Source organism: Azolla caroliniana, unplaced genomic scaffold, assembly GCF_043228905.1.
Source record: "Azolla caroliniana isolate FFs.n. ecotype wild unplaced genomic scaffold, voAzoCaro1.0.p SCAF_1, whole genome shotgun sequence".
In the NCBI taxonomy this organism is placed as follows: Eukaryota; Viridiplantae; Streptophyta; class Polypodiopsida; order Salviniales; family Salviniaceae; genus Azolla; species Azolla caroliniana.
In genome coordinates, this window is record NW_028230436.1 from 31,876,362 (window position 1) to 31,901,331 (window position 24,970).

At 34.9% G+C, this 24,970-nt stretch overlaps 3 protein-coding genes across 3 annotated transcripts; 1 reads left to right on the top strand and 2 right to left on the bottom strand.

Moving 5' to 3' along the window:
* Positions 1–4,390: 4,390 nt before the first annotated feature.
* On the top strand, positions 4,391–7,719 carry LOC147869775 (uncharacterized). The gene is made up of 3 exons (XM_087333003.1): positions 4,391–4,764; positions 5,733–5,862; positions 6,332–7,719. The coding sequence occupies exons 1-3, from the start codon at positions 4,629–4,631 to the stop codon at positions 7,518–7,520; spliced, it is 1,455 nt and encodes a 484-aa protein (XP_087189129.1). The 5' UTR covers positions 4,391–4,628; the 3' UTR covers positions 7,521–7,719.
* A 2,658-nt stretch (positions 7,720–10,377) lies between these two features.
* Positions 10,378–13,424, bottom strand: BUG22 (cilia/flagella-associated protein). Its single transcript, XM_087333014.1, has 6 exons — positions 13,309–13,424; positions 12,175–12,301; positions 12,034–12,065; positions 11,370–11,611; positions 10,717–10,953; positions 10,378–10,547 (listed from the first exon to the last, which is right to left on the bottom strand). The coding sequence occupies exons 2-6, from the start codon at positions 12,225–12,227 to the stop codon at positions 10,470–10,472; spliced, it is 642 nt and encodes a 213-aa protein (XP_087189140.1). The 5' UTR covers positions 12,228–12,301; positions 13,309–13,424; the 3' UTR covers positions 10,378–10,469.
* A 1,383-nt stretch (positions 13,425–14,807) lies between these two features.
* Positions 14,808–18,908, bottom strand: LOC147869777 (serine carboxypeptidase-like). Its single transcript, XM_087333025.1, has 9 exons — positions 18,540–18,908; positions 17,506–17,677; positions 17,308–17,427; positions 17,083–17,226; positions 16,826–16,976; positions 16,650–16,738; positions 15,650–15,908; positions 15,274–15,407; positions 14,808–15,175 (listed from the first exon to the last, which is right to left on the bottom strand). Exons 1-9 carry the CDS (start codon positions 18,875–18,877, stop codon positions 15,047–15,049), a joined length of 1,536 nt encoding a protein of 511 aa, XP_087189151.1. The 5' UTR covers positions 18,878–18,908; the 3' UTR covers positions 14,808–15,046.
* Between the last annotated feature and the right edge of the window lie 6,062 nt (positions 18,909–24,970).

A 24,970-nucleotide genomic window follows, 5' to 3' on the forward strand; every position in this document is an offset into this window, starting at 1 on the left:
ATGTTAAATACATCATAAAAATAGATGTTAAATATTCATATTATCATTCTTTGTTTGAGAGGGTAATTTTGAGTGCGATGATGGCAATAATTGGTAAATTGCTTCTTAGCACAGGTGTTCGTTTGTCATGTCTACATCTATCATGTACAAATAGGTCAATCAAAATTTTGACATATGTAATCCACATAAACTATCAATGTTGCTACATGTTTTTTCTAATGTTTGTGCATGGCAAGGTGAACATGTCTTAGATTGTGCAACCCGTAGTTGATGCTTCATGGGGTAAGTGTGCTTCGAAATTTTGAAAACCACCTCCATGTTGTGCATGCCCATGTCAATGTAGTTTATCCATGGTGTAATTTTCATTGAGGGGACTTTGCCATGTTTGAGAAAAAGATGACGATGCTTTCATAATTGGTTGAATGTCAAAGAAGGGTAACCTGGGATTATATTATTGAAACATTATAACATCAACTTATTAATTATTTTTAATATAATTGGGAATTTCTCACAAGAAATTCTACTTGTTAATCACTAATTGTCACCGAGGATTATATTATTGAAACATTGTAACATCAATTTATTAATTATTTTTAATATAATTGGGAATTTCTCACAAGAAATTCTATGTGTTAATCACTAACTGTCACCATATTTCATATCATAATCCAGCTCTCCAAGACATCACCTTGCTAATGGCGTATCAACTTTTGGAGTTGGTAAGGTCATCTTCTCACAATATCATGTGTCTAGATTTTTTTAGAAGCTAAGAGTTCAATCATTAATATTAATTCAGGGCATCAGTTGTGTCACTTGCTTTTTGTGGTAACTATTGCGATGTGATGTATGTGAAATTATATAAAACTTATATTTAGTAAATTATGCAAAATCATAACACTTTTATTCAATTTTATTTTGTTTTGTTTTGTACACATTCGAACTTGCACAATGATAGAAGATGTTATTTTCATTGATCAACATGTTGCCATAACGGATTAATGAACAATGTTGACCAATCACTTTATTAAACTAGTTCGAACGAAACCCACTGTAATTGTCATGTATTGAACTAGAGATGTAAAGATTGAATAAATACAAAATGAGGTCTAATTTCCATGAAAACACCTAAGTTAGGTGTTGTTATATCTAAAATACTAGATTTGATGGATCTCCCATGCAAATGAAAAGGATTGATGATTAATGAATTCACCACCAACAATCACTCTAGTGGTATCTTGTGACCATATAGGTGTAATGGATAGTAGATGTGTATGCGTGTACTTGTTGAACTACACTTATTCACTTATTAACTAGCTACATGTTGCGTGTCAATAAAATATAGACACAATGGTACACCAAATTTTAAAATTCCAAGGTTTGTTGGTTAAGGTAAAGTTGAGGGAATAAATTTAGAAGAGACTAAGGTTGCAATCGTGCAAGATCTCTTTCCCTTCCAAAAAGTGTGCATGGAAGAATCCGTTATCTTTTGAACATACACCATAGAGGAAATTTTAGAAAGGCAAACATGAGGTTTGAACCTTGTATCATTATTCTAGAAATCACGAATAAATTAATGAATCGTTGACATTACCATCACACATGTATAGTGAAAGCTACATGCTACCAACACAATGTTTGCAATAATCTCCTTAACCATTTTATTCTGTTTGACTAATCGTACCTGTTTGAAAACAACGTTTTGTGCCGAATAACCATAGATGAGTAAGCACCCAAATTCTTGATCTACATCAAAACTATGTAACTTTCTCACCTTTTCCTAAGGTGCAATCGTTATAAGTAATTATTCAATCACTTTAAGAAGTTGAGATGGGCTTAACTAGCGTATAGAAACTTTTGGAATTGAAACTTTTTTATTTGGGCACAAAAAGTGAGCTAAAATTATTTCTAGGACATGCTTGTTTCTTTGTACTATTATGATGGGATGGGATGTAATACAAATGTAATAGTAATATATGCTCCTGAAATTTGTTTATCATAGAATCTCTAGTTAGGACTTCTTTTAATTTGATGTTTGATTTCCTCTTCCCCATTCTTTTGTTTCCACAAATACATACCTTTGCAATGACATTGCCCTTTTATTCTTGCAAGATGTTGAAGGTAAAAAATCAATACGTCAGTATAGTAGCTTTTTTAACTTTCTTGGATACTTCAGTCATGCCTGAAAATCACACTTATATCTTACACATACATGTAGTGCATTTTTAGAGACATTGAGAAAACATGAGACAAGGGCATAGGTGGATATCATGTGTTTGTGTGCATGCACGTACATGTGAAAACACGTACCTCATTTGTTAAGGATGTTTGGTAGAGATGAGAAAATTGTACAACCTCAAACTAGGGCACAACTCCATTATAGGTAAAGCAATCATGAGAAAAAAAATTATTTGGGAAAATCTCATATTGTGTGAATCAAGCCTATTATTAGTCATATGCACAACATTATATTTGGATAAACATAACAAAAGAAAATAGTTGGTGATTACTACGGAGACATAGCATTATGAGACTTGTCATGATGTGACGTGAAGGAATGTTTTTTGTTACTAATGAAAAATTACGATATATGGACAAAATATGTATATCCTTCTCCTTATTGATAATAGGTAGAGGTCAATGTGCTTTTTGTGAAGTGAGCAACACAAAATCATGGCATAGATATAATCATATAACTATGTAACTTTCTTATTGATATACCTGTATGTGAAGTTTGAATATTAAATCACATTGTTGTTGTATGTGAAGTTTGAATGTTAAACCACATTGTTGCTAAATATATTTATTAACATCAAAGGAAAATAATATTATGTTCGAGGGGCACATGCTTCAACACAATGTGGAATCATTACTAGGTATTGTCATATTAAGACATTCCAATTTCCCACCAATTTGGTCTAGCAAGTTAATTGCTCGTCAGTTCCCAAGTCATGTTAATAGAATTGTTAAAATGAACATATAGAGATGATGGTGCAATAGATTTGACATTTGGTTAGATTATAAAGTTTTAGTTTGAGATCATGCCATCCACTCCAAAATCAGCATGGTTTTGCAATTCACTGTCCATAGCCTAAGCGTTAAAAGCAATAGCATTATTAGGAAAACAACATTTATCATTTGCAATAGCATTATAGGCTTCGTAATAGCAAACATTCTCAGCCCTTGTATTTTTTAATGCTATTACATTTTGCATTTGTCGTTTGTTGACTTGGGTAAACTGTGGAAGCTCGATTGACATTTCTTGCTTTTGATTCTCCATTTCCTATTTTTCACATCTCGTTTATAGCTTTTTATTTCTTTCCTCTCTCCGTCACTCTCATTCAGTTAACTTATGTGCACACAACAATTACATTTAGTAAATAGATCAAAGTGCCTAAATATCTAAGTTTCTAACATTGTCATATAAAAAGGGGCCAAATTTCGCAAAATTCTCTCTCTCTACATGTGCGTGTGTGTTTTGGGATCCCATGATCAAAATAATGTAACTTTACAATTGCATCGTCTATTGCTACGAGAGTAAAGAATGACTAAATATGACAATGAGATCGAGACACATGAAAGAAAAAAGAAATAAAAATTCGGTCAAGGAAAAGTCATAAAGTACAAAAGAACCTCGGCTAACAATAATCTAAAAGAAAAATCACCTAATGGAAAGCACCCAGAAAAAGGTTTTGATAATGTTCAATCAAGATAACGAGAAAACTTTAAGCATTCATTTGGAGATCAAAATTCGTTACCCGTTTATTATATGGATATAACAAACCCTTATGGCTTGTTCCGAAAACAAAACAAGGATATGAAAAACGTGGGAAGATTCTACGAGCAAAGAATGTGAAATTTTTTGAGGAGCTGTCCAAAACAACCAGTAAAGGTCCTTTATTATATGTGATGAAAAAACTTTAGACATTCCTTCCTATCAACAATATATTGTGTATAGTTCTTTTTAGAAGGATGTTGATTCACAAACATATAGAAATCTTTTAGTGTACTCCATCCATCCCATGCACATATCAAGCAAAAAAATCAAGATTTTTGAACTTTGAATAATGTGTTACTATTATAAAAAGTTATCTTTGTTTATGTCTATGTATATACACATATTAATGATTGCGCATGCATGCACACGCACACGCACGCATACACACACACACACACACACTATATCTCTCTCTCTCTCTTTCTCTCTCACGTCTTTCCGAGAATGTGCCAACTTCCAAGGAAAATACTAGGTGCACAGGTGTAAGTAGTAGAATGTGGGGTCAAATACACATGTGAAAGGGGGTAAGGGATCTTCTGTGGTAGTTAGGGGAAGACTTCTCAAAAGATGGAAGAGTATATATATGTGTATATGTATATATTGTTTGTTATACCAAGGAGGAGGCAGAGTTAACTTCTATTGTCTCTACTTTAGAGAAGCACGAGAGTTGAGGTTAAATTTGGAAAAGTGGACATCAATAAACTTGTTAACACTAGTCACATGCTAAATTATCAAAGTCTCGAAACCTTATGTTAATTGATTGAGTAGTGAGTTTAATTAGGAGAGTCCAAGATTTTGGACGAGAATAAAAGCTTAAGATTTTAGTAAACTTGAAGGTCATATCACTAAGAGGATGGGAAGGCAACCATGTTGTGAGAAGGTTGGATTGAAGAGAGGACCATGGTCATTGGAAGAAGACAAAAAGCTCATGAACTTCATCATGCGATATGGTACCCATGGGTGTTGGAGGGAGGTCCCAAGACTTGCAGGTATTACAACTTAAATATCTTCTTGATACATGTTTGGTAATGCAGCTAACTAGCTTCTACTTCACAAACTTATATTTGTAATGAAACAAAATGTGGGTACGTTAAGGTTCTAGGAACTGATAAAAATATATACATAATCAATACTAATATAGGTTGTTTATAACTAGATCACACATGAAGGATCTATTCATTGAAATTAGATTGCCATGCATGCTCTCATGTGGCGACAGTTATTCACCAAGAAGAACCAACTCTTCTCATGACCATTGAAAATCATAATGCCCATTGACCATAATGTGAGATTGACATTTAGGCTCTAATAAAAAAACTTATGAAACACAAACATGCATAAGAGATTGTTAAGTAGACTACATATGAATCTCTTAGTATACATCAATTTATTACTTATTAAAATAAAGATAATTAATGGATATGGCATGATTAGATTGTGTTGATTAAATGTTGATTGAGAACCCAATCTAACGACACCTATTAACAAAGACATGTGGAGGTTAATAATTTGAGAGTTGAAAAAATATCATAATAACTAGATTGTTTGCTTAAAGTTACACATATTCTAATTAAGCTTGCGACTTTATTGAGTGCGAATAACACAGAGAGAAAACCACTCATAAGATTATTGATAAGTAGTTGATATGTCAAATAGATTGTGACTAGAATTGTCCACTTTGTGGAAGCGGTCTATTGGTGTGGTGTATTGATATGAATGTAGTAACCAATCAAATGCATACCTCTTCTTTTTCCTTCAAATCCATGCAAATCATTGGCACCAACCTTAATGTATTGCTTGCTATATGTGTGTAGCAATTGAAGTGCTATATATGGTTTTCTTTTCTTTTCTTTTCTTTTTTCCAAAAAAGCTATATATGGTCTTAAAGACTTGGTATCTAAATATATAACAATGTATTATAAACAAAAACAACAAGTGGGTGTTGTACATGTGGTAGGATTACTTCGATGTGGCAAGAGTTGTCGGCTCAGGTGGACCAATTACCTTCGACCCGACCTCAAGCGTGGTCAAGTATCTGATGCTGAAGAGAAGCTTATTATTGACCTCCACGCAGCCATCGGGAACAGGTATGCATAACCTTATGTTTGTGCTTGTATACACTTATTCATTACTTACCATTATAAATGTATTGTTGTGAAGAGAATGAGAGATGGGTAGATTGACTTGATTTCTTCACCATGGCCATCCTCCTTGGAGGTTAATTGGATAAAAAAAACATGTATAATAAGGTAATGTTAATGGGCATAGCAAAAAGCCATTGTAGAAAATTTTGTTGTTGTCAAGGCTAATACAAGTTTCCAATCAAAAGGCACATGTAGTAAAGTGCCCTCACACACTCACACTAATGGGCCTTTAGCAAAATTTGTTATCATCATTGTGGGACTTGTACTAGAGTATTAGTTATAAACACACATATAAGTTTGAACCAATTTTCTAGTTTTAAAACCAAATTTTTTTAGGAAGTGCACTTCAAGCCATGCCATATATGTTAATGTTAGTGCCATTTGGAGTGAAATATTTTCTTTATGAGTGTAGGTGGTCTCGTATTGCAGCTCAACTCCCTGGACGAACAGACAATGAGATCAAGAATTATTGGAATACGAGGATCAAAAGAAAATTGAGGCAAATGGGCATTGACCCAATAACACATGAACCCCTGGTGGATGGTGTTTTGGATAAGCATAATAGATATAAAACAGTGAGCCAATCCAATAAAGGTGGCAAGAAGAGAAACACCAAGCGACATGTCAATAGTCAAGATAACGAAGGATTGATTGAACTTCCAAATAACCCTATCCTCAACAAAAAGGAGAAATTAGAAGTAGAAAGTAGAGAAGCGCACCTTAGAGTACAAAAAATGAAAGCTGCTCTTCTAGCCTTCAAATATCGATTGCAAAATAACCGAAGCTCCCTTAATAGTGATTTGTCCTCGTCTCAAAGTTATCATACCAACATTCACGAGAACCTCATTCCTAACACTACTTTGGTGGGAAATATCAATGGTATGATAAAAGAAGATTATGAATGTATGCATCAAGTAAGCCCTCTTTCTTCAGGTAGCAACAACCTTGCTTTGAGCCACAACACCTTGCTATGTGAACCCAGTAGCCCCTTAACTACTTCTAACCAAATAGATCATTTCAATCGCCCTGGATATTTGTCAGACATGGAGAGGGACTATGGTGTATATGAAAGCATACTTAATATTGATGTGAATCCCAACTATGGTCTCAATGATACACTCTTAGAAACAATTGAAACTTCATGCATCCATGATCATAAATCATGCTCTAGTTATTGGACTATGATAGCCAAAGATAACAACATTGACTATTGTAGATTTTCAAAAGATATGGTTGACACTCATAGCAATATGGATTGTGTAGTTCTAGAAACCATGCAAAATACATCTAATATGTCTTCTCATGGCATGCATTCTAGCCAAAACATGTTAGGCTATGGATACATGGTCAGCGGTGCAAATTTGGAAGTTGATGATAATTGTGCAATAGACACGTTACCACAAGAACAAGGCTTGGATGACTCTCAAACACTTCTTAGTGCTTCATCATGTGAATCTTATGCTTCAACGCCATGGGGTACAATAGTGCAAGGTTTGTTAAATGGTAACAATCCAATACAAATTGTGGAAAATGAGCATTACAACAATTCAATTGCAATAAATTTACAACATCTAGCAAGCTCTTTACTTGATGATATATAATCCACACAAAAATCAATGTCCACAGAAATTTTAAACACTAGTCATCCCTTGCACATTCATGAACATAGATTCAACCAAGACACAATTTATTTTCTTATAGTAAATTTTGTGCATATTCTTATTTGCAACCTTGGGTCACGTTCATAAGAGAATTTGTAATTATCTTATAAGTTGAAGAAAGTTTATATGTTCAATCATTCTACCATCCCAAAAAGTGTGAAAGTCGACTTGTTAATATAATAGTGACAAGAAGCTTCCATGCTTCTTGGTATAATTGTGTTACATCTTGGTCGTTAATTTGTTGGGGGAAAAGAGGGCATAACTACCTGGTGGATAATAATACAAGGTTTTAATCAAACAAACTTAAGTGAACAACTCTAAAGTGGAACAATATTCCCTTAAGTTAGTTCATCTTTTTTGTTTTATGAGCTTCTCTAGTCACCACCCAAGAATGCTTTTGTCTGTCTTTTTCCTGTTGTTCTAACTACCTCCACTTACTTGCTTTTGGAAAACAAAAGTAAAGGAAATCACACCATTGTCAATGAGAAGGCCTTATTACTTGATTTTAGAGTGGGCAAAAAGTGTAATTATAGAAAATGTCCTACATAGTAATTAAATCATGGAGCTAAAAAAATATCCATTTGTTTTACTTTCCATTAGTTCTTTACTTCTACTTGTACATATACTACCAAAATGCAAATATTATCATAATTATAATATACAAAGTTTATAAAGGTAAAATGAAGTGATAAAATAATAGAGTTGCAAAACTTATTTACAAAGTTGTATTAATGTAGGCACATGTTATTTACATGGATTAGACTTTATGAAACAAGTGGTATTGCCATGATTTAAGGAGTTACCTATATAGAAACCTTTGGTCATCGTTCTTAGCATGCCTTTTAATCATCAGAAATTTTGATTAAAGCATATGCCTTGAACAAATATCTTTAAATATGGAAGAAATTTTGAGACAACTTTGGCACTCACTTAGTCCATCATAAACACTTATCAATCTTAAGTTAGTGGTCAAGCCTCGAGTAATTGGTGGTCATTGGAGAACTTCTTTTGCTTTTGTATTTTGCAATTAAGCACATTAAGAATTGGCTCTAAATATATGGCTTGAGAAATCATTTCCATTTTTTATTCATATGCATATTTTCACAACATGTCAACGTGATGATAACCACTTTAGGTATTATATTTTGATGCATGTCTCTCTCACACACACATATGCATCTTGAAATCATTGTTGCATATTTAACATTAGATCCCCAATGTTGGGATAGCTTCTACAACAAAACTGATTTTGTGATGTGAAGATATCCTAAATATAAGTCCCATCTCTTCTCTAAATATAATTTAGTCACAGTAATTACATAAAAGTTCCACTCCAAGAAATTTTAAGGTTAAGAAGTTAAGAAAGGGGCCATTTTATTGCATCAACTTTCAAGATCAAGATAACTACTTGGGGTTATTCGTTCACAAAATTTACTCTACACATACGTGTCAAACCACAAGTGTAACAATACCTATCACTTCAAAAGTGCTTTGACACCACTATTATCTCCATTCTATGCATATGCAAGAATAACCACGTTGCTTCCCATGTTATAATATTTCAACATAAAACTTTCTATTTGATGAATGTGCCTCGAATTTGTGAAACCTTGTGAGTAAGTCCTAATTCTCTCTTTGAAGTTTGAGGGATGTTCTCTTCTCTATAAGAGAATTTTTATCCTCAATTTCTTTGCTCAAGCACTTTCTACTATTCTATGGCATAAAGGCGTATAAAGATGAAATGGCATATAAAGATGCAAAAGGTATGCAATGAAATGTTAGTTGAAGATGAATATCACTTGTCGCATGCTCAAGATAGAAGGTAATTTAGAAGAAGTATGCATTATTTTCCCAGAGAGTTTTTACTATCAAGTAGTTACTAGTAACCCTCCTTAGTAAGGAGTCACTTATAGATGATATGATTATTCAATCTCATAGATCAAAGTTGGTCTCTTCATGAACAATGGGAAAACTATTATATCATGTTGTATTCTACCATGTGACAAGGCTCTTTTTTCATGAAAAAAGTAACACAATATTTCAGTGAGAAGCAAGTTCACACTATTCTTGTGCATCTTTTTACAAGGGGTTTGTGTTTCACATGCAAATACTTTTTTAATCTACATTAATTAAAACTTCTAATGCTTCATTTGTCCCAATGTCGTTAAAACCGTAACAGCATTGAGAACTTTAACAAGCACCATGAATAATCAAGAAATGTAACTGTCCACCACCACATCCTACTATGTATATGGGTTGAGCTACAAACGGTTTAACCTATGATTAATGGACAAGCACCAATGTTATTTATTTCATGTTTCCAATGACATTGAATTCAATCATAATTCCATTCAATAATAACAATTCATTTGAACATTGTAGCATAACATGACTTCCTTCACGATTATTATAAGTTTTTATCCACTTGACAAGCTTCCTTTGATGTTTTCATGTGTGCAAGATTCAAATATTTTACCATCTTACTCATTAATATTACATTTTCCTTGAATACAAGTCCCTTTGTTCATCCACAACTACATCTTGCTTCTATCACTCATTTTTAATTAAGAAGAGATACCTCACTTAAACAATAACGATTTCTATTATTGTAGAACATTATAGGAAACTGAATCATCCTTTTGTCTAATGGAGGTATGAACCAAGCACACTTTTTACTTGAAGCTTTTTGGCTTACAAATTGAATCTCAATCTTTGACTGAGAGAGCATTGATTAAAGCATGCAGTTGTAAATTACATTTATTTGCGAAATAAACTAGCCTAGTGTTAACTCAATGTAACATCATGAAAATATGAATTTGTATTATTCACCCAATCTTGTTTTTTCTTTACAAAAATAATCGGCTTCCAAGCAAACTCAAAACATTTCTTTTAAGCTCCAACATTGTTGACAGAAACAGGAGCGGGAGCCTCATGTGTGTTGTATACATTTTCCATAGCTCTTGTTTCCTATAAAAATAAATGTTTAGGGTAAGAATGGGATAATCTAATATAATGATATGTAATAATTTTAGAAGACCTGAAGGTCAAGAATAATGAAAAATAGGTACCTAAACTAAAAATGCAAAACCAGTGTGTTAATAATACAACAATTCATGAACATATCTTTTATCAATACCTGAATGGGTAGAAATAATTTGAACTCTGGGGGAACCTCATCCTCGGAATAGAGACGATCAGAAAAGTAAATGCGGCGGATGCGACAGTTTGCATGGACTTGAACACGAAGAGTCTCAACATAGTTGGTACCATATGCACGCCGTGTGAAATCGGAAAGGTTGAACTGGATCTGATTCCATCCTTCATCCAACCTCATCGGCATGGTGCATATAAAAGGCCTCACACGAGTCAAGGTCTATCATTCACGAGTTTCATCACATCAAATTAAGTACTCAGGAGAAAAGAAAGCAATAACTTAAATGACAATAAAGAAGGATCATAAATAACAAAATTGTACATGTGTAAACTCATGACCTTAAAATGGATACAATCTTGTGAATTCAAAAGTATATATCTGTCATTTCCTTTTCCTATTCAATATGTGTATATATCTGTTAAATGGCCACCTTATGTTTGTAAAATATATGTAAACAAAAGGGTTTGAAAACCCATTCCGTTGGCATTGCATGCTAGGATACACGATTATGAGAGCCTTGATTATATGTCCACTACAGAGAGACAAACAGACAGATATAATAAAGACTGTGTGTGTGTGTGTGTGTGTTTTATCAATGTTTACAGGAGCCATGTCTTTATGGGTATGTTTCTTACTTGATAATTTGAAGCTCTAAAACGGCGTCTCAAGTGTTTATCATCAAGCACTTCCACTTCAAAAGAGAAATATTTCTTCATATTCTTAATTATCATGACTAGAAATGGCAATTTAATTCCTAGAGTTCCATGTGGATCTGGTGGGGCTGATATGTAATTGGTAGCCACATTTGTACCCATGATTTCCACCACACAAGATTGGATATCTTCATCTGTCAATCTTTTTACATGACCATTCTTAACTGCAGTGGAATAATACGACACCTAAAAAACTTTAGATAAAATTCCACTAGATCGGTTCCTTCATTACACATGAAATCTAATGAAATTATAGAAAACCGGTTTCTTTTTAACCTAAATACTCTTTGGGAAAAAAACCCAACAAAAACATGTACTTCAGTATGAACTAACACTATGGAAAAATGCGTTCAATCAAACAACAAATCTATTGAAATAAACTAAATACACTGAAAAGTTTCTAAAAACGAAAAACCAACAAAGGTATTGAAATATATACTGAATGCTCTGAAAACTTTTCTCAAGACACAGCAATCTTTCATAAAATTGACTAGTACCCCCGAACTCTAAATAATTGAGTAAACTAACTTGGATAAACCAACAAACTTCCACTTGTTTTAACTTTTACATTTATTGTAAAGCATACCTTGTTTATCCCAGATTTGAAGTGGCTTGCTCCTGCCATGGATTTCCAAACAACATATACAGATAGTCAGAATAGGAATACTTATTTGTGGTAAAGTAGTTATCTACCATAACGATCTATGATGGATTGGATGGTATTTACCCAACACTGTAGAATATTGAGAGAAACCCTGACTGGAATGCGTTCTTAAACATCTTTATAAAGAATAGTAATAACCTCCTTTGTTTTTGCTTTCAAAAAGAGCGAGATTGTACCAAAGGCACGAAGTCTGCAGGAAAGGTTTTTCTAAGATTACATTCCTCTTACATTTTTCTGTAGAAAATTACTAGATTAATAAGCAGCTTCATCATATTCTACAACATCAGAAATCATCATTGTTTCAATGATTGAATTGTGTCATTATATAATATGGTAGATTAAGGTTTCCCATACTCGCTATTTCATGACACGTTATACAAAATCAAAGTAATAGAGAGAAAAACTAAAGCACCAATGAATTCAACCTAATGTTACTGCAATGGCATATAAATTGGATACGTATAACTAAACAGCCATTTGCATAGGATTTTTATATGATTTAACAGACCCATTTTGCATAGGTATGGATAAAGAAACCGCTCATATTGCATAAGAATCCCCCTGTTTTGAATGGCTTATAAACAGCCAATTTTTCAGAAAATAGAAATAATCCTTTTTTAATAGGATTTGCATAATATGCAAATCGCCTATAGTGCATTGGAAATAAACAAGCAATTTTGCAAATGATAATAGATATAAACAGCCCTTTCCTATAGGATTTGCGTAAGATACAAACAACCCATTTTTTGCAAAGGATTTGCATAAGATACAAGCATTCATTTTTGCATAGCAAGTGCAAAGGATAACAGATATAGACAACTCATTTGTATTGGATATAAACAGATTAATCGCATAGGGACTGAGGAGGGGTATAAATAAACTATGTAACTAACCTGTTACGCATATATAACTGGGCAGAATATAAGACAATAGATACAAACAGCCTATTTTACATGACAAAGGAAGCGGATTTATATCATTAGCATCCGAGGTGCATTACAGAGAAATTTGTGTTTTAACCTTTTTCACAGTATGACATTGTCTTTTCTTTACTGGCACAATATCAGAATGAGAGAGAAAAAATAAAATGTTATTATGAATTTATACGCAAATATACACAGAAAAAAGCATCGGAAAATGAATGGAACACATGAGAGAAAGGAGGGGGAGGGGGAGGGGGAGGGGAGGGAAGGTTACCTTGTCTTGGAGGGAGGGGAGAAGAAGCGTCTTGTGTTTCCTTCGACTTCATGTGATGCTTCGTACCATCGTTTTAGACCTTAATAGGGCTTAAAAGCAGAAAACACAGACACACAGAGAGAGGAAAGAAGAAGAAACAGGATCTCTGAATTGGGAGAAAGAGAGAGAAAGAGAGATCCTAGGAGGCACGGCCGTGGCCAGTAGATATTCCCAATTTTTCTTTAATACATTTTGGGACATGTTAATTTTGTGTGGACATTTTGGGGGTCTTTTTGTTTGGACATCTCCACTCGATGTCTTCCTTCTCCTCCTCCTTTCATCTTACACACACACACACACACATTTGTTAATGGTCCAAGATCTAAGAGACGCGCCCAATGCCAATGACACCCTTCCTTTCCTTCCTTCTTTCTATGGCATTTCATTCATTGCCCATAATCAATTTCTCCCGCTTCTCCACTAACTAATAGTGTAGTTGTGGCGTGTCCCCAATCTGTCCCAACTAATACAAAATCCCAAACCTTATTGAGACTCCCACCAAACAGCTGCCGCCCAAGTCCCATGAGGGGCACCACCATGGTTTGTCCCAACCTCTTGGGTCCCAACAGTTGGGGCTATCCAATAGCTTGTAGTCCCAACAACCATGTATGGGCCTTATATGAGGATAATGCCTTACAAAGGAGAAGCATTTTGAGGTCAACATAATATAAGAAGACTTTGTCTCATGCTTGGTCTACATCACTTGTCATCATAATATAAGAATGTGTTCTTGGGACATTATAATAGCTCTATGCTAATTATACATATTGAATTGTTTGCTACGTTGTATCCATTCCTATGTACCACAAACAACTCATGTTTGTATCCCCTAACACCCCTTCTACATACATATACGTACCATGTTTCATCCAACAAAAAGCTTGTGCATTACCTTACAAGACCACCAACACACAAAATTCTTCATTAGCTTGTGGCCATCCATCTCCATCTACCTAGGTACAAACGTTGAAAATGATGTTTTGAACTTCGTACATATTGGCTACATTTCTACATGGAAAAGGCCTCCAACCCAATTCACCATCTCAAAACTCGTAATCTTATGCATTATATTTCTTATAAGAATCACGTTTGATTTTATTGTATTCTCCTATGACCACTTTTAATGCCCTATCTACAACTTTTTAAGGCCCTATGATGACGTTAAATAGCAATGCAACTTGCTTAAAAGAAAATAATTGAATCTTCAGTAGCAATAAAACTATAAATGCTTATGGAGAAGAAGACAGACAGGTTTGTGTAAAAGGACTATGGAGCAGGCTATATTCACCTATCGATGAATTTAAATTTGAATGAAAAGCCAAAAATATCCAACATAATTAAGTACTAAAAATGGCATCTTAAATAACTTGTAAATCGATTACATCTGAGTTATTAAAGAGGTAATACACTAGAACCTCATCATAAAAGCAATTATTCAACAGGAAATTACTGCACATTATTAAACAGGATATGTTGATATAAATATATGTGTGTATATATACATACAAAAGGACTGCAATAGAAAGAAAACATATGCTACTGCTTCAGTTATTTGAAGCAGTGCAATCAGCAAAAGCAAATAGAACAATCCATAAGTTATATGTACATGAGCAGAAAATAGTATTTATAAATCGCACTGTGGTTTTAAGGAACCATCTTTTCCCAATGGCTACGAAACCCTTCCATGCACTGAATTGACTCAATCAACAACCTCTTTCAAGGAAGAAACAAACTCTTGATTCAATGCACGGCCTTGTGTAAATCGTCTGATCATTTCCAAGGAAGCTTTGGGTTGGTCCATAGGCACCATGTGGCCAGCATTATGAACCTAAGGATTTCATGAACCACTTCAATCATTCAGCAAACACAAAGCCCTCAAAATAACCAAAAGCAAAACATCTAATTTATATCAAATAAATATAATACCTTGAGAAAGGTTAGTGGCCCATGATTCCTAAATATCCCAGCCTCCACACCATCCACAGTGAACTGCTCATCAGAAGCACCATTGTAGCCTTCTTTACCAGACCATTCGATTTCTGAGACCCACCTAGAATTGCCTGGTAAGACCAGCATTCAATAAATAAAGATTAGCATTCCCTTATCCAGTTGACAAGCTATTTTAAGCTTGGGCAGGCAAGCATCCAATACAAGTTGACAAGCTATTTTAAGGCAAGCATCCAATACATAAGGAATTATTCGCATTCGTAAATATCAAATATAAATTGCAGAATAGCTCTTTTACAAGCTATTCACGACGAACATTCCATACCTAAAGAGTTCTTAACATCCCAGAACATACCTAGATAATTGCAGATAAGGTCGTATTCACCAGCATACACAAGAAGTTGGATTCCATCCTCTAACAATGCCGGGATGCCAACCTCGAGGTTTCGCATCCAATCCATTATCATGAACTTGTATACCAGCGGGCTACAAGATATAAATGCACGGTCACCGACCCCCAGTGCTTGTTTCACTGCCTGCTGATTTAAATATGTTTCCATCTTCGAGAAGTCATAGCACAAACTTCCGCTACATTTCGAGCGAATGTCGTAGTACTGCAAAAGAAGTAATGAACTATGTGATTTCGAGCAACACATGATTTCCCGATATTAACCCAATTGATATAATGAACTATCCATAAATGTTAAATTAGATAAAGGCACAAAACTTTAACAATATAGCACAAGGCCTTTCCAACTATATATTCCTCACATAAAAGGTATAAAAAACAAAACCACCAAATCACGGTTTACAAAACACTGAAGGACAAGATCTGTGTTCCTCGCCTACATTTTTACTTTTAACCATATTATACATTCTTAACACGACGCAAAAATAACACAACCACCCAAGATTTACAAAACACTGAAGGATAGCATCTGTTTCATTAAATCCTACATTTGGAACATAATTTGATTATATTACGTTCAAATATTCATGTTAGCGTACTGGGGTTGACAGTAGAGGTTTTGTGTCACATGTAAAGGTTAACCCTTACCAACATATTCAAACAAGCTCATACTAATATATTTTAGATAAGAATAATTCCAATTCCAACCTTTCACTGTTGGGAGTAGCAAGTTTTACGCCCTATAATAACCTTGTACAGTTACACATAGCATGTTTTACACAAGATGTAGCAATCACATGTGAGGATTTGAACACATTATATCCACAACCAAGGTGGAACAAGTTATCACCAAATAAATCAACTTAAAGAAGCAGGGTGTTTTAGTTATAGAGATGTTGGGAACAACCCGAGAAGTCATGATATCCTAAAACCAGAGAGCACTTACATTAATATTCCCAACTATGGACATAATTGATGTGAAAATGGACCCACAAACCATTTGAGCAGCTGCACATGTGATTGTTCCTTTATTACCTGTATGCAATACTTCTTAGCCACATTCTTTGTAAATATCAAGCTGTCATAACTTCAATCATACGTCACAAAAAATATATAAATTACCGCAAAGCTTTATTGCCTCTTCACAAATAGGATATGTCTTGCTTATTCTCTCTTTGTCATTCTCGGTGATGAGACCCATTTCCAAGGCATAATCTGCATATGCTTCGTACTGTATCTTTGGGTTTGTCAGACCATTCCCAATAGCAAACCCCTAAATAGACATTCTCTCATAATTCAGTTACCATTGAGAAAGTTATCTGCATGTCAAACCAGAACTAAAATTGCCAAGTCACAATTCCAGATAATGAATCTCATACCTTTAAATTAATATGTAATCCTTCATTTGCTTTGTTGCCTTTGTGAATGCGACTAGTTACAGCAGGTACATAGTGCCCAGCATACGACTCTCCAGTTACAAAAAAGTCATTTCCAGCAAACTCTGGATGAGCCTCAAAGAAGGCCTAAACCAAGCCACAAGTTTTCAATACCTCATTTCTGCCATATATACTGTGTATAATAAAAATAAAGAAAGTTTGCAATACCTGAAGGAAATGATACATATCTTCGCTCACTCCTTTCTCATCGTGCCGAATGTCACGAATGTCACTACTGTAGCTAAAACCAGTTCCAACAGGCTGGTCCACGAAGATAATACTAGATGCCTGCACATGAAATTTCACTCATTGTAAGTAAATAATTTTCATCCAGAAACTATAAAGAATAACATATGCACAACATACCTTGTCCCACCCATGTTCATTCCACGTGAGAGTGAGATTATCTGTTATCTGGAAAGGACCATTCTCGTAGAACAATGCGAGCTCACTGCTACATCCAGGCCCTCCGGACATCCAAAGCACAATTGGATCTTCAGCTTTGTTCTCACGTGACTCAAAAAACAAGTAAAACATTCTGCCAAAGAGAAGTCTTACCATGAGCACCAGAATGAGCAGAAACCCCTTATTTAATGGTTGATGAATCATTGGAAAGATATGAAGATAGTATTATAGATTTATGGTGTATTTAAATAATTATGGTAAGGCGGATTAAATTTTACAATTGAAATTGAAAATACTTGAGAACAAATTCACACGCCATGCCTTCTACATATAACTATCCATGAAAGCATTGAATTGGATTAAAAGCCATAAATATCGTTCTTGGCATAAACGTTACTTGCATATACCTTTATTTGCAGATATTGAGCTTAAACGCCATATTGTTCTATCCTTCTTACCATATACAGTTTCCCTTCAATGCCATCTCTTTTATCCTTCTTAGCATAAAAGGTATATATTCATATAAATTTATTTTACATCTTATTTCATCCACAACAACTTAGGCATAAAATGATTTCCACAATATACTTATTGCTCGGGGTCATGCAGCAAACTAAATATCATAAGATAGATGAGGAGCTGACGCATTTATATACACTGCATGAAAGACTCATAACAAAACTTCTATGCACACATACATATGCAAAATAGTCAGAGCTCATATACAACACCTACAAAAAGATATAAGCACAGCATCTATTCACAGACACAAGTGCAAAAGACATCAAGCATCTGGCGAATACATAAAACAAATCATTTCTGAATTAAATCAGAACAAAAACAATAAGACATCTGATCAACAAATGAAAAGAACAACATTGCTGGGTTGAACCCAAAAGAAAAATCCACAGAGATAACTTCTTAATACCTCAAAAGAGCAAAATTTCTGAAGTAATTCACAAAAATAAAAAACATCTAAGGACATGAGATTGAACCTGGAATCATGAGTGTTGGGAAGATTGAAATAGCCAGCATGGTGGCCAAGTTCCTCTCTGGAAATGGAAGATTCAGATTCTCCCTCCACATATAGCCGTATTCTCTCTTCAACAAGGGCAGACCTGGGAGAAGAAGAAGAAGATACATCGGATCGATAGCGAGAGAGGGTGTTGGCGAATTTAGGCACCAGATTCAGGTCCCGTATGAGTCGTTCCGCCTGACCGATGACAGAGGAGAATCCATCATATTGCGAAGGAGAGGAAGAAGAAACCCTAGAAGAGGAGGAGGCAGAGAAGAGCAGGAACAGAGGAAGAAGCAGAGCGCAGAGATTGGCCATTCTTTTCGTAGTTCGTTCTTTTTGGTTTTCTGTGTATTTAAGCTTTTCCTGACTTTCCTTTCTTGTAAGCCCCCCTTCCTTCTTTGCTTTATTTGCGTTTCTGGCCATGGATAGGGCTGCCTTGCTTTAATTGGACGCGTTCACACCAAGCGGACACACGACACCTCACCCACCTTCTTCTTCTTCTTCTTTCACACATGTAGCATGCTACGGTGGTCATGATTGTCTTGTCGTCTATCTGGTGCATGTTTAGCCTAGGTTAGTTGGTGTTCCCGATCCCCAGGAAGGAGCATGACCCTCCCGCCTCCTCTAAAACACTCCCGAGGACGTCACTTCTATGTTGTGTTGTGTTGTGTTTGCTTGCTCACTCTCCATCAAAGGGGTAATGTTTTTGTTCGTGTTTTGTATCTCTTCCCTAGGCCATGCCCATCGAGTGTGGGGGTTGTGTTTTTCGTTCATGTTTCTTCTTTACTTCTTGATTGTCACCCTTCTTTGAAATTCTCTCAAGGATTTAGGGTTGATTGACTTGTGTGTGATTCTTTTCCTTCTATGTCCCTTGTTCTAACTTTTCTAAGCTTTGAGCCCCACTTGTTTGGGCTCTTGTAACTACCCATATGCCCATCTTGAAGACACTATTAGCAACAAATTTATGTCAACTTCTTCTTTGTAGCAAAAAAACTTGAATATATATATACACAACCTTCACAAATAGTGTCATGAGAAAATCATACTAAGACTTTCTAGTTTATGGGTGTCGTTGCCTTAACTATTAGTGGAATGTCAATTTGGCTATAATGGCATTGTTTAGATTACAATATGCTACAATAGCTTTATATCCTTCGCAAATTTGTGAGCGCCTCTACTATAATTGCTTGCATTCATGCCCCTTGTTATACCCCTAATATGTACTACAACAAACATTTTCTCTCATAAGCACATAGCCTAGGTTTCCTAGCTTGAAACACAATTTGTGGGGTAGGTCAAGCTTACGACTAGGATTATTGGGATGGCCTCATCACATGCTTGAGAAAATCATGGAACATTTGCTAATATAATCCACTTTTTTTTTCTCAAAAAAGATACTACATTAGTATTAGAAAACACCACAAGGCTAAACATACAAGATATACCACCGATCCCCTATGTTTTTCTAAATTCTAACCATCAACTTAAATAAATACTTTGGTGTTGAGTAGAACCACTCCACCTTATCAAAACGTCATCTATAGAATATACCTATGTCCCAAATGGCATGAAACTCCAAACGCTTAAGCTCTACTTGATGCGTATTACCTTTTATGCTATCAAAACACCCTCTGAGATTATGCACAATCTCTATCCAAATTCCCGAAATTATTTGGGCAGGTCTTTTAGTCACATTTTGAAATACCTTCAAACATTGAGCCTTCCAAATATACCAAATTGTAATACTACTTACCAATTGCCATATTTGAGGTTTATCAATTTGTATTTGTGGATTCAAAGGGATCAAATTTTTTTCCATCAAACCATGTCTCATCACAATAGCATCTGCAACCTCCTCTTGTTCATATACCATAGGTTTATCATGTACCACTGTCCATAATATTGCACCCCATGTATACAATGTTGTAGGATATACTTGAGTTAATAATTTTATTATTCGTTTCCATATGTGCAAAGCAAAACCACAACTCCACAAACAATGTTTAGCAGTCTCTATTACATCTGTACAGAAAGGCCACATCTTGTCTACATTTCCTTTTCGCCACCCATTAATTGGTATAGCATTATGAACCAACAACCATCGAAAACAAACAATTTTCCTACTCATCTTTATACGCCATAGCCATTTCCAAAATTGTTTTAGAAACGGCACATCTTGTCTACATTTCCTTTTCGCCACCCATTAATTGGTATAGCATTATGAACCAACAACCATCGAAAACAAACAATTTTCCTACTCATCTTTATACGCCATAGCCATTTCCAAAATTGTTTTAGAAACGGCACATCTTGTCTACATTTCCTTTTCGCCACCCATTAATTGGTATAGCATTATGAACCCACAACCATCGAAAACAAACAATTTTCCTACTCATCTTTATACGCCATAGCCATTTCCAAAATTGTTTGAGATGTTGTGGAGAAAGTCCATTTCGTCTCTAATATAATCCACTTATGAAATTATTCATGAATTTACTCATTTTATCCTTAATTTCACATTTATAATGGAGGCCACTAACTCAAAGATGTAATATCTATTCTTGCTTGAATGGGAACAACTACCTAATGGGAGTCCGTTTGACTCATTGATGACCAATAGTTTTCAAGAAGTCCTTTACATATATGTTAGGTGAAGTATGGATCTATTTTCGGTGTGTTCATCCAAAGTTTGCCCAAATTCAACCACCTTGATGCTTGTTTTCTTTTCTTTTTTGACAAAAAGATACGCCATGGTATTATAAAATTATAAGAAATACAAAAGTTGTGTTGGATATACCAGCCGATTCCCTTATACTCTCCTCATGGCTAATTTGATGTGTATCTACAATAACCACACATACTTTTTTGTACATTGATGTTCAATATTCCTTGCTTTATCCAAGCCCTAAACTTGCAATGAGTTCATTACCAATAGTTAATCTCATCAGTAAATGCATCCATGACATGCTCATTGATATAGATATTAATGGTATGTTCATGTTTATGAGTTGTTAAAACCCACTAGATCTATCAACTCATCCACGATCAATATAGGCATCCATAGTATGCTCATTGACATAGACATCCATGGCATGTTCATATTCTTGCTTTCTCCAAGAATCATAAGTCATCATTAAACCACCTTGATGCTTGTTGCTAAAGATCATAAGTTGTCATGGCTTGTTTAAGCCTTTCTATGTGGTCATGTGCATCTCTTACCCTAAGTAAATGATGACCACCTTACTATATGGGTTGCTTTACCTTAGTCATTTACGAAACATGTCTTTTGATGTGTAAAGGCCATACTTTGTTGTTATATTTAGTGTTGTTGCACCATTTTGGCCACACATGAATATATGGCTTGGGAAAGGGTGGCTATATCTAGATTTGCAACTTGAACTCGTGGTCGAATATGATTTTTTATGTACAAGATGACGATAGGTTAATCTTTACACCTAAGGAAAATATTTTGTTGAGGTTTTGTTTGCATAAAGAAGTGAGGGTGATTGCAAATGATGGATCAAATTGGAGACCAGGATCCTCAAAAGGTGAATTCTTTTTGGAGGATTTGGATTGTGGAAAGGAGACCAATATCAAGATTAATTTGGGATCCTGGAGAACTATATTGGAAGGTTTGGGTGCAAGATCACATAAAATATGTGCCTTTTTTTCAATATTCTATGAAGATTGGTAGGAAAATATTAGGTGCTAGATCATGGAAAGAACCAATTTTTTGGAGACAAAATGGACTTTCTCCACAACATCTCGAACAATTTTGGAAATGGCTATGGGCTATAAAAATGAGTAGGAAAATTGTTTGTTTCCATTGGTTGTTGGTTTATAAAGCTATACCAGTTAATGAGCGGCGAAAAGGAAATGTAGACAAGATGTGCCCTTTCTATACGGATTTAATAGAGGCTGCTAAACATTGTTTTTGGAGTTGTGGTTTTGCTATGGACATATGGAAACGAATCATAAAATTATTAACTCTAGTATTTCTTAGAGTAGTGTATACATGGGGTGCGGTATTATGGGCCATGGAACATGATAAACCTATGGTATATGAACAAGAGGAGGATGCAAATGCTATTGTGATGAGATATGGTTTGATGGAAAAAAAATTGATACCTTTGCATCCACAAATACAAATTGATAAACCTCAAATATGGCAATTGGTAAGTAGTATTACAATTTGGTATATTTGGAAGGCTTGATGTTTGAAGGTATTTCAAAATGTGAATGAAAGACCTGCCCAAATCATTTCAGGAATTTGAACAAAGATTGTGCATAATCTCATAGGTTTTTTGGACAGTATAAAAGGTAATATGCATCAAGTGGAGCTTAAGATTTTGGCATTTCATGTCATCTGGGACATATGTATACATATTTTATAGATGATTTTCTAATAAGGTGGACTGGTTTTACTCAGCACCAAAGTCTTTATTTAAGTCAATGGTTAAAATTTAGAAAAATAAAGGGCATATGTGGCAGATCTTGTATATATAGCCTTATGGCGTTTTCTAATACTAATGTAGTATATTGTTTTGGAAAAAAATAAACTTGTGGTCGTGTGTCTTCTTTTAGAGGTGATGATGGTGTATTGTCCAATAATTGTGGCAAGCAATGTTTATTAGACATGATAGGTTTGTTTTTGCCAAAAAAAAAAAACTACTTCCAGTAGTTAAGGCAATGTACAAGGGATAATTTACAACTCGTATCTTACAAGCCATCTTGCATGTCAAAATAAAGTAATATGTGTAGATGAAACAACAAAAGAACAACTCCAAAACACCACATCATTCGATGCGCATAGCATTACCCGAACGCATACTCTACAAACAGAATTCAGCATAGATGTCCTCCATTCACTTCTCAGGGCAACACCCATCTAGATGTTAAGTACACTCGGGGGGAACAACCACCGTGGTGGTTGATAATTCCACTTCGCTTTACCATCCACCATCTACATCATCAACGAACCGCTCCATTTCAGAAGGAAACAAGCTCTAGCTTCTTTACTTGCGTCAGAGAGCCCTTGAAGACTTTCAAACTCTCCTCGTAACGTAGAAATAAGATTAAACCAGATCATCATTAAATTCTTAGTCGGCAGGGTTCGCTTATCAGACATGATAGGTTTAGGATTTCAAAGTCTTGTGTAACATTCTATGGGGTCCCACCCCTCTAACTTTCTTAGGTTTGCGTTATATTGCTTGATTATTATTCTTGACTACTTGTTATAAGGTAGGGTATTTCATGTCGTTTACCTTTAGCTAATTCTCTTACGTGTAACCTAATAAAATATTGTTCAACTACAGTGAGCTCAATGTCAACTTTGTTCATTCAAGGATTTTCTCTTCTAAAGCTTGATAGAGATCATGAATAATGGGGTTGTGGCTTGGTCTTCTCACTCAAGTGGATGTTTCTTTTTTTTACAATATAGGTTATATTATTTCCTATTCTTTTCTATTTGTCACAACATTACGATTATTTTGTTAGTGATTTGTAACTAGCTATAATCTTGTATCTATTGAGTTTAATGAGGGGTTTCACTCCTTTTTTTTCTATTAAATCTGTATGCTTGCATCAGTATTTTCTTCTTCTTTTTCAAAAAAACATATCTATCCATTAGTTTTTAAAAGCATATTAACTACAAAATACAAATTGATGGAAAGGAAGTGACTGTCCTTCCCAAGCCGGTCTTGTGTAAGACAATGGGTAGCCATGAATCCATCATTTGATAGACTTGATTGAGCACTTCATCAAATTTCCCATTCTCATCATATCATGCAATCAGATCATTCCAAGAAACCTATTCCTGGACTGAAAGCTTGTTAAATACTACCATGAATTTGCATATGCTCAAAGCTCCCCTATACATGTAAACAATGTCTTTATCGCCATCATTCTATTTAAATACTTGACAATCCTACAAAACTGTATTTTTATTGGATAATTTCATGATATGGGTGCAAGACTTTGGCTCCATCCCAAATAGGTTGATTGTTTGCCTGATCTACAAAGCATGTTGATTCTTGTTTTCTTTATCATGCCGGATGGTTTGCCTAGTGTGAGTTCTAGTGTCTTTTCAATTTCCCTTTTGTCTAATTGACTTACATTTTGCACTACAACTTTTGATCTCACTACAACAACGGGTACATGAACTCAGTTGTATAGGAGAAATGTTGGATCTAGATTTGGTGAAGACATGGTCTCGAGAAATCACAATGCATATTCAAGCATCATCTATTGGATGGTTTCTTTACCTTAATCAACATCGGCTTTTCACCTAAATGGCCCACACATGCCAAAATGACCATGTTTCATCAACCCTAACATTCTTTTATTTTGGGAAAGGAGTAAGCCCAATTTCCTCTAAATAGTTCTAAAATTTGCTCATAATCAGCAAAA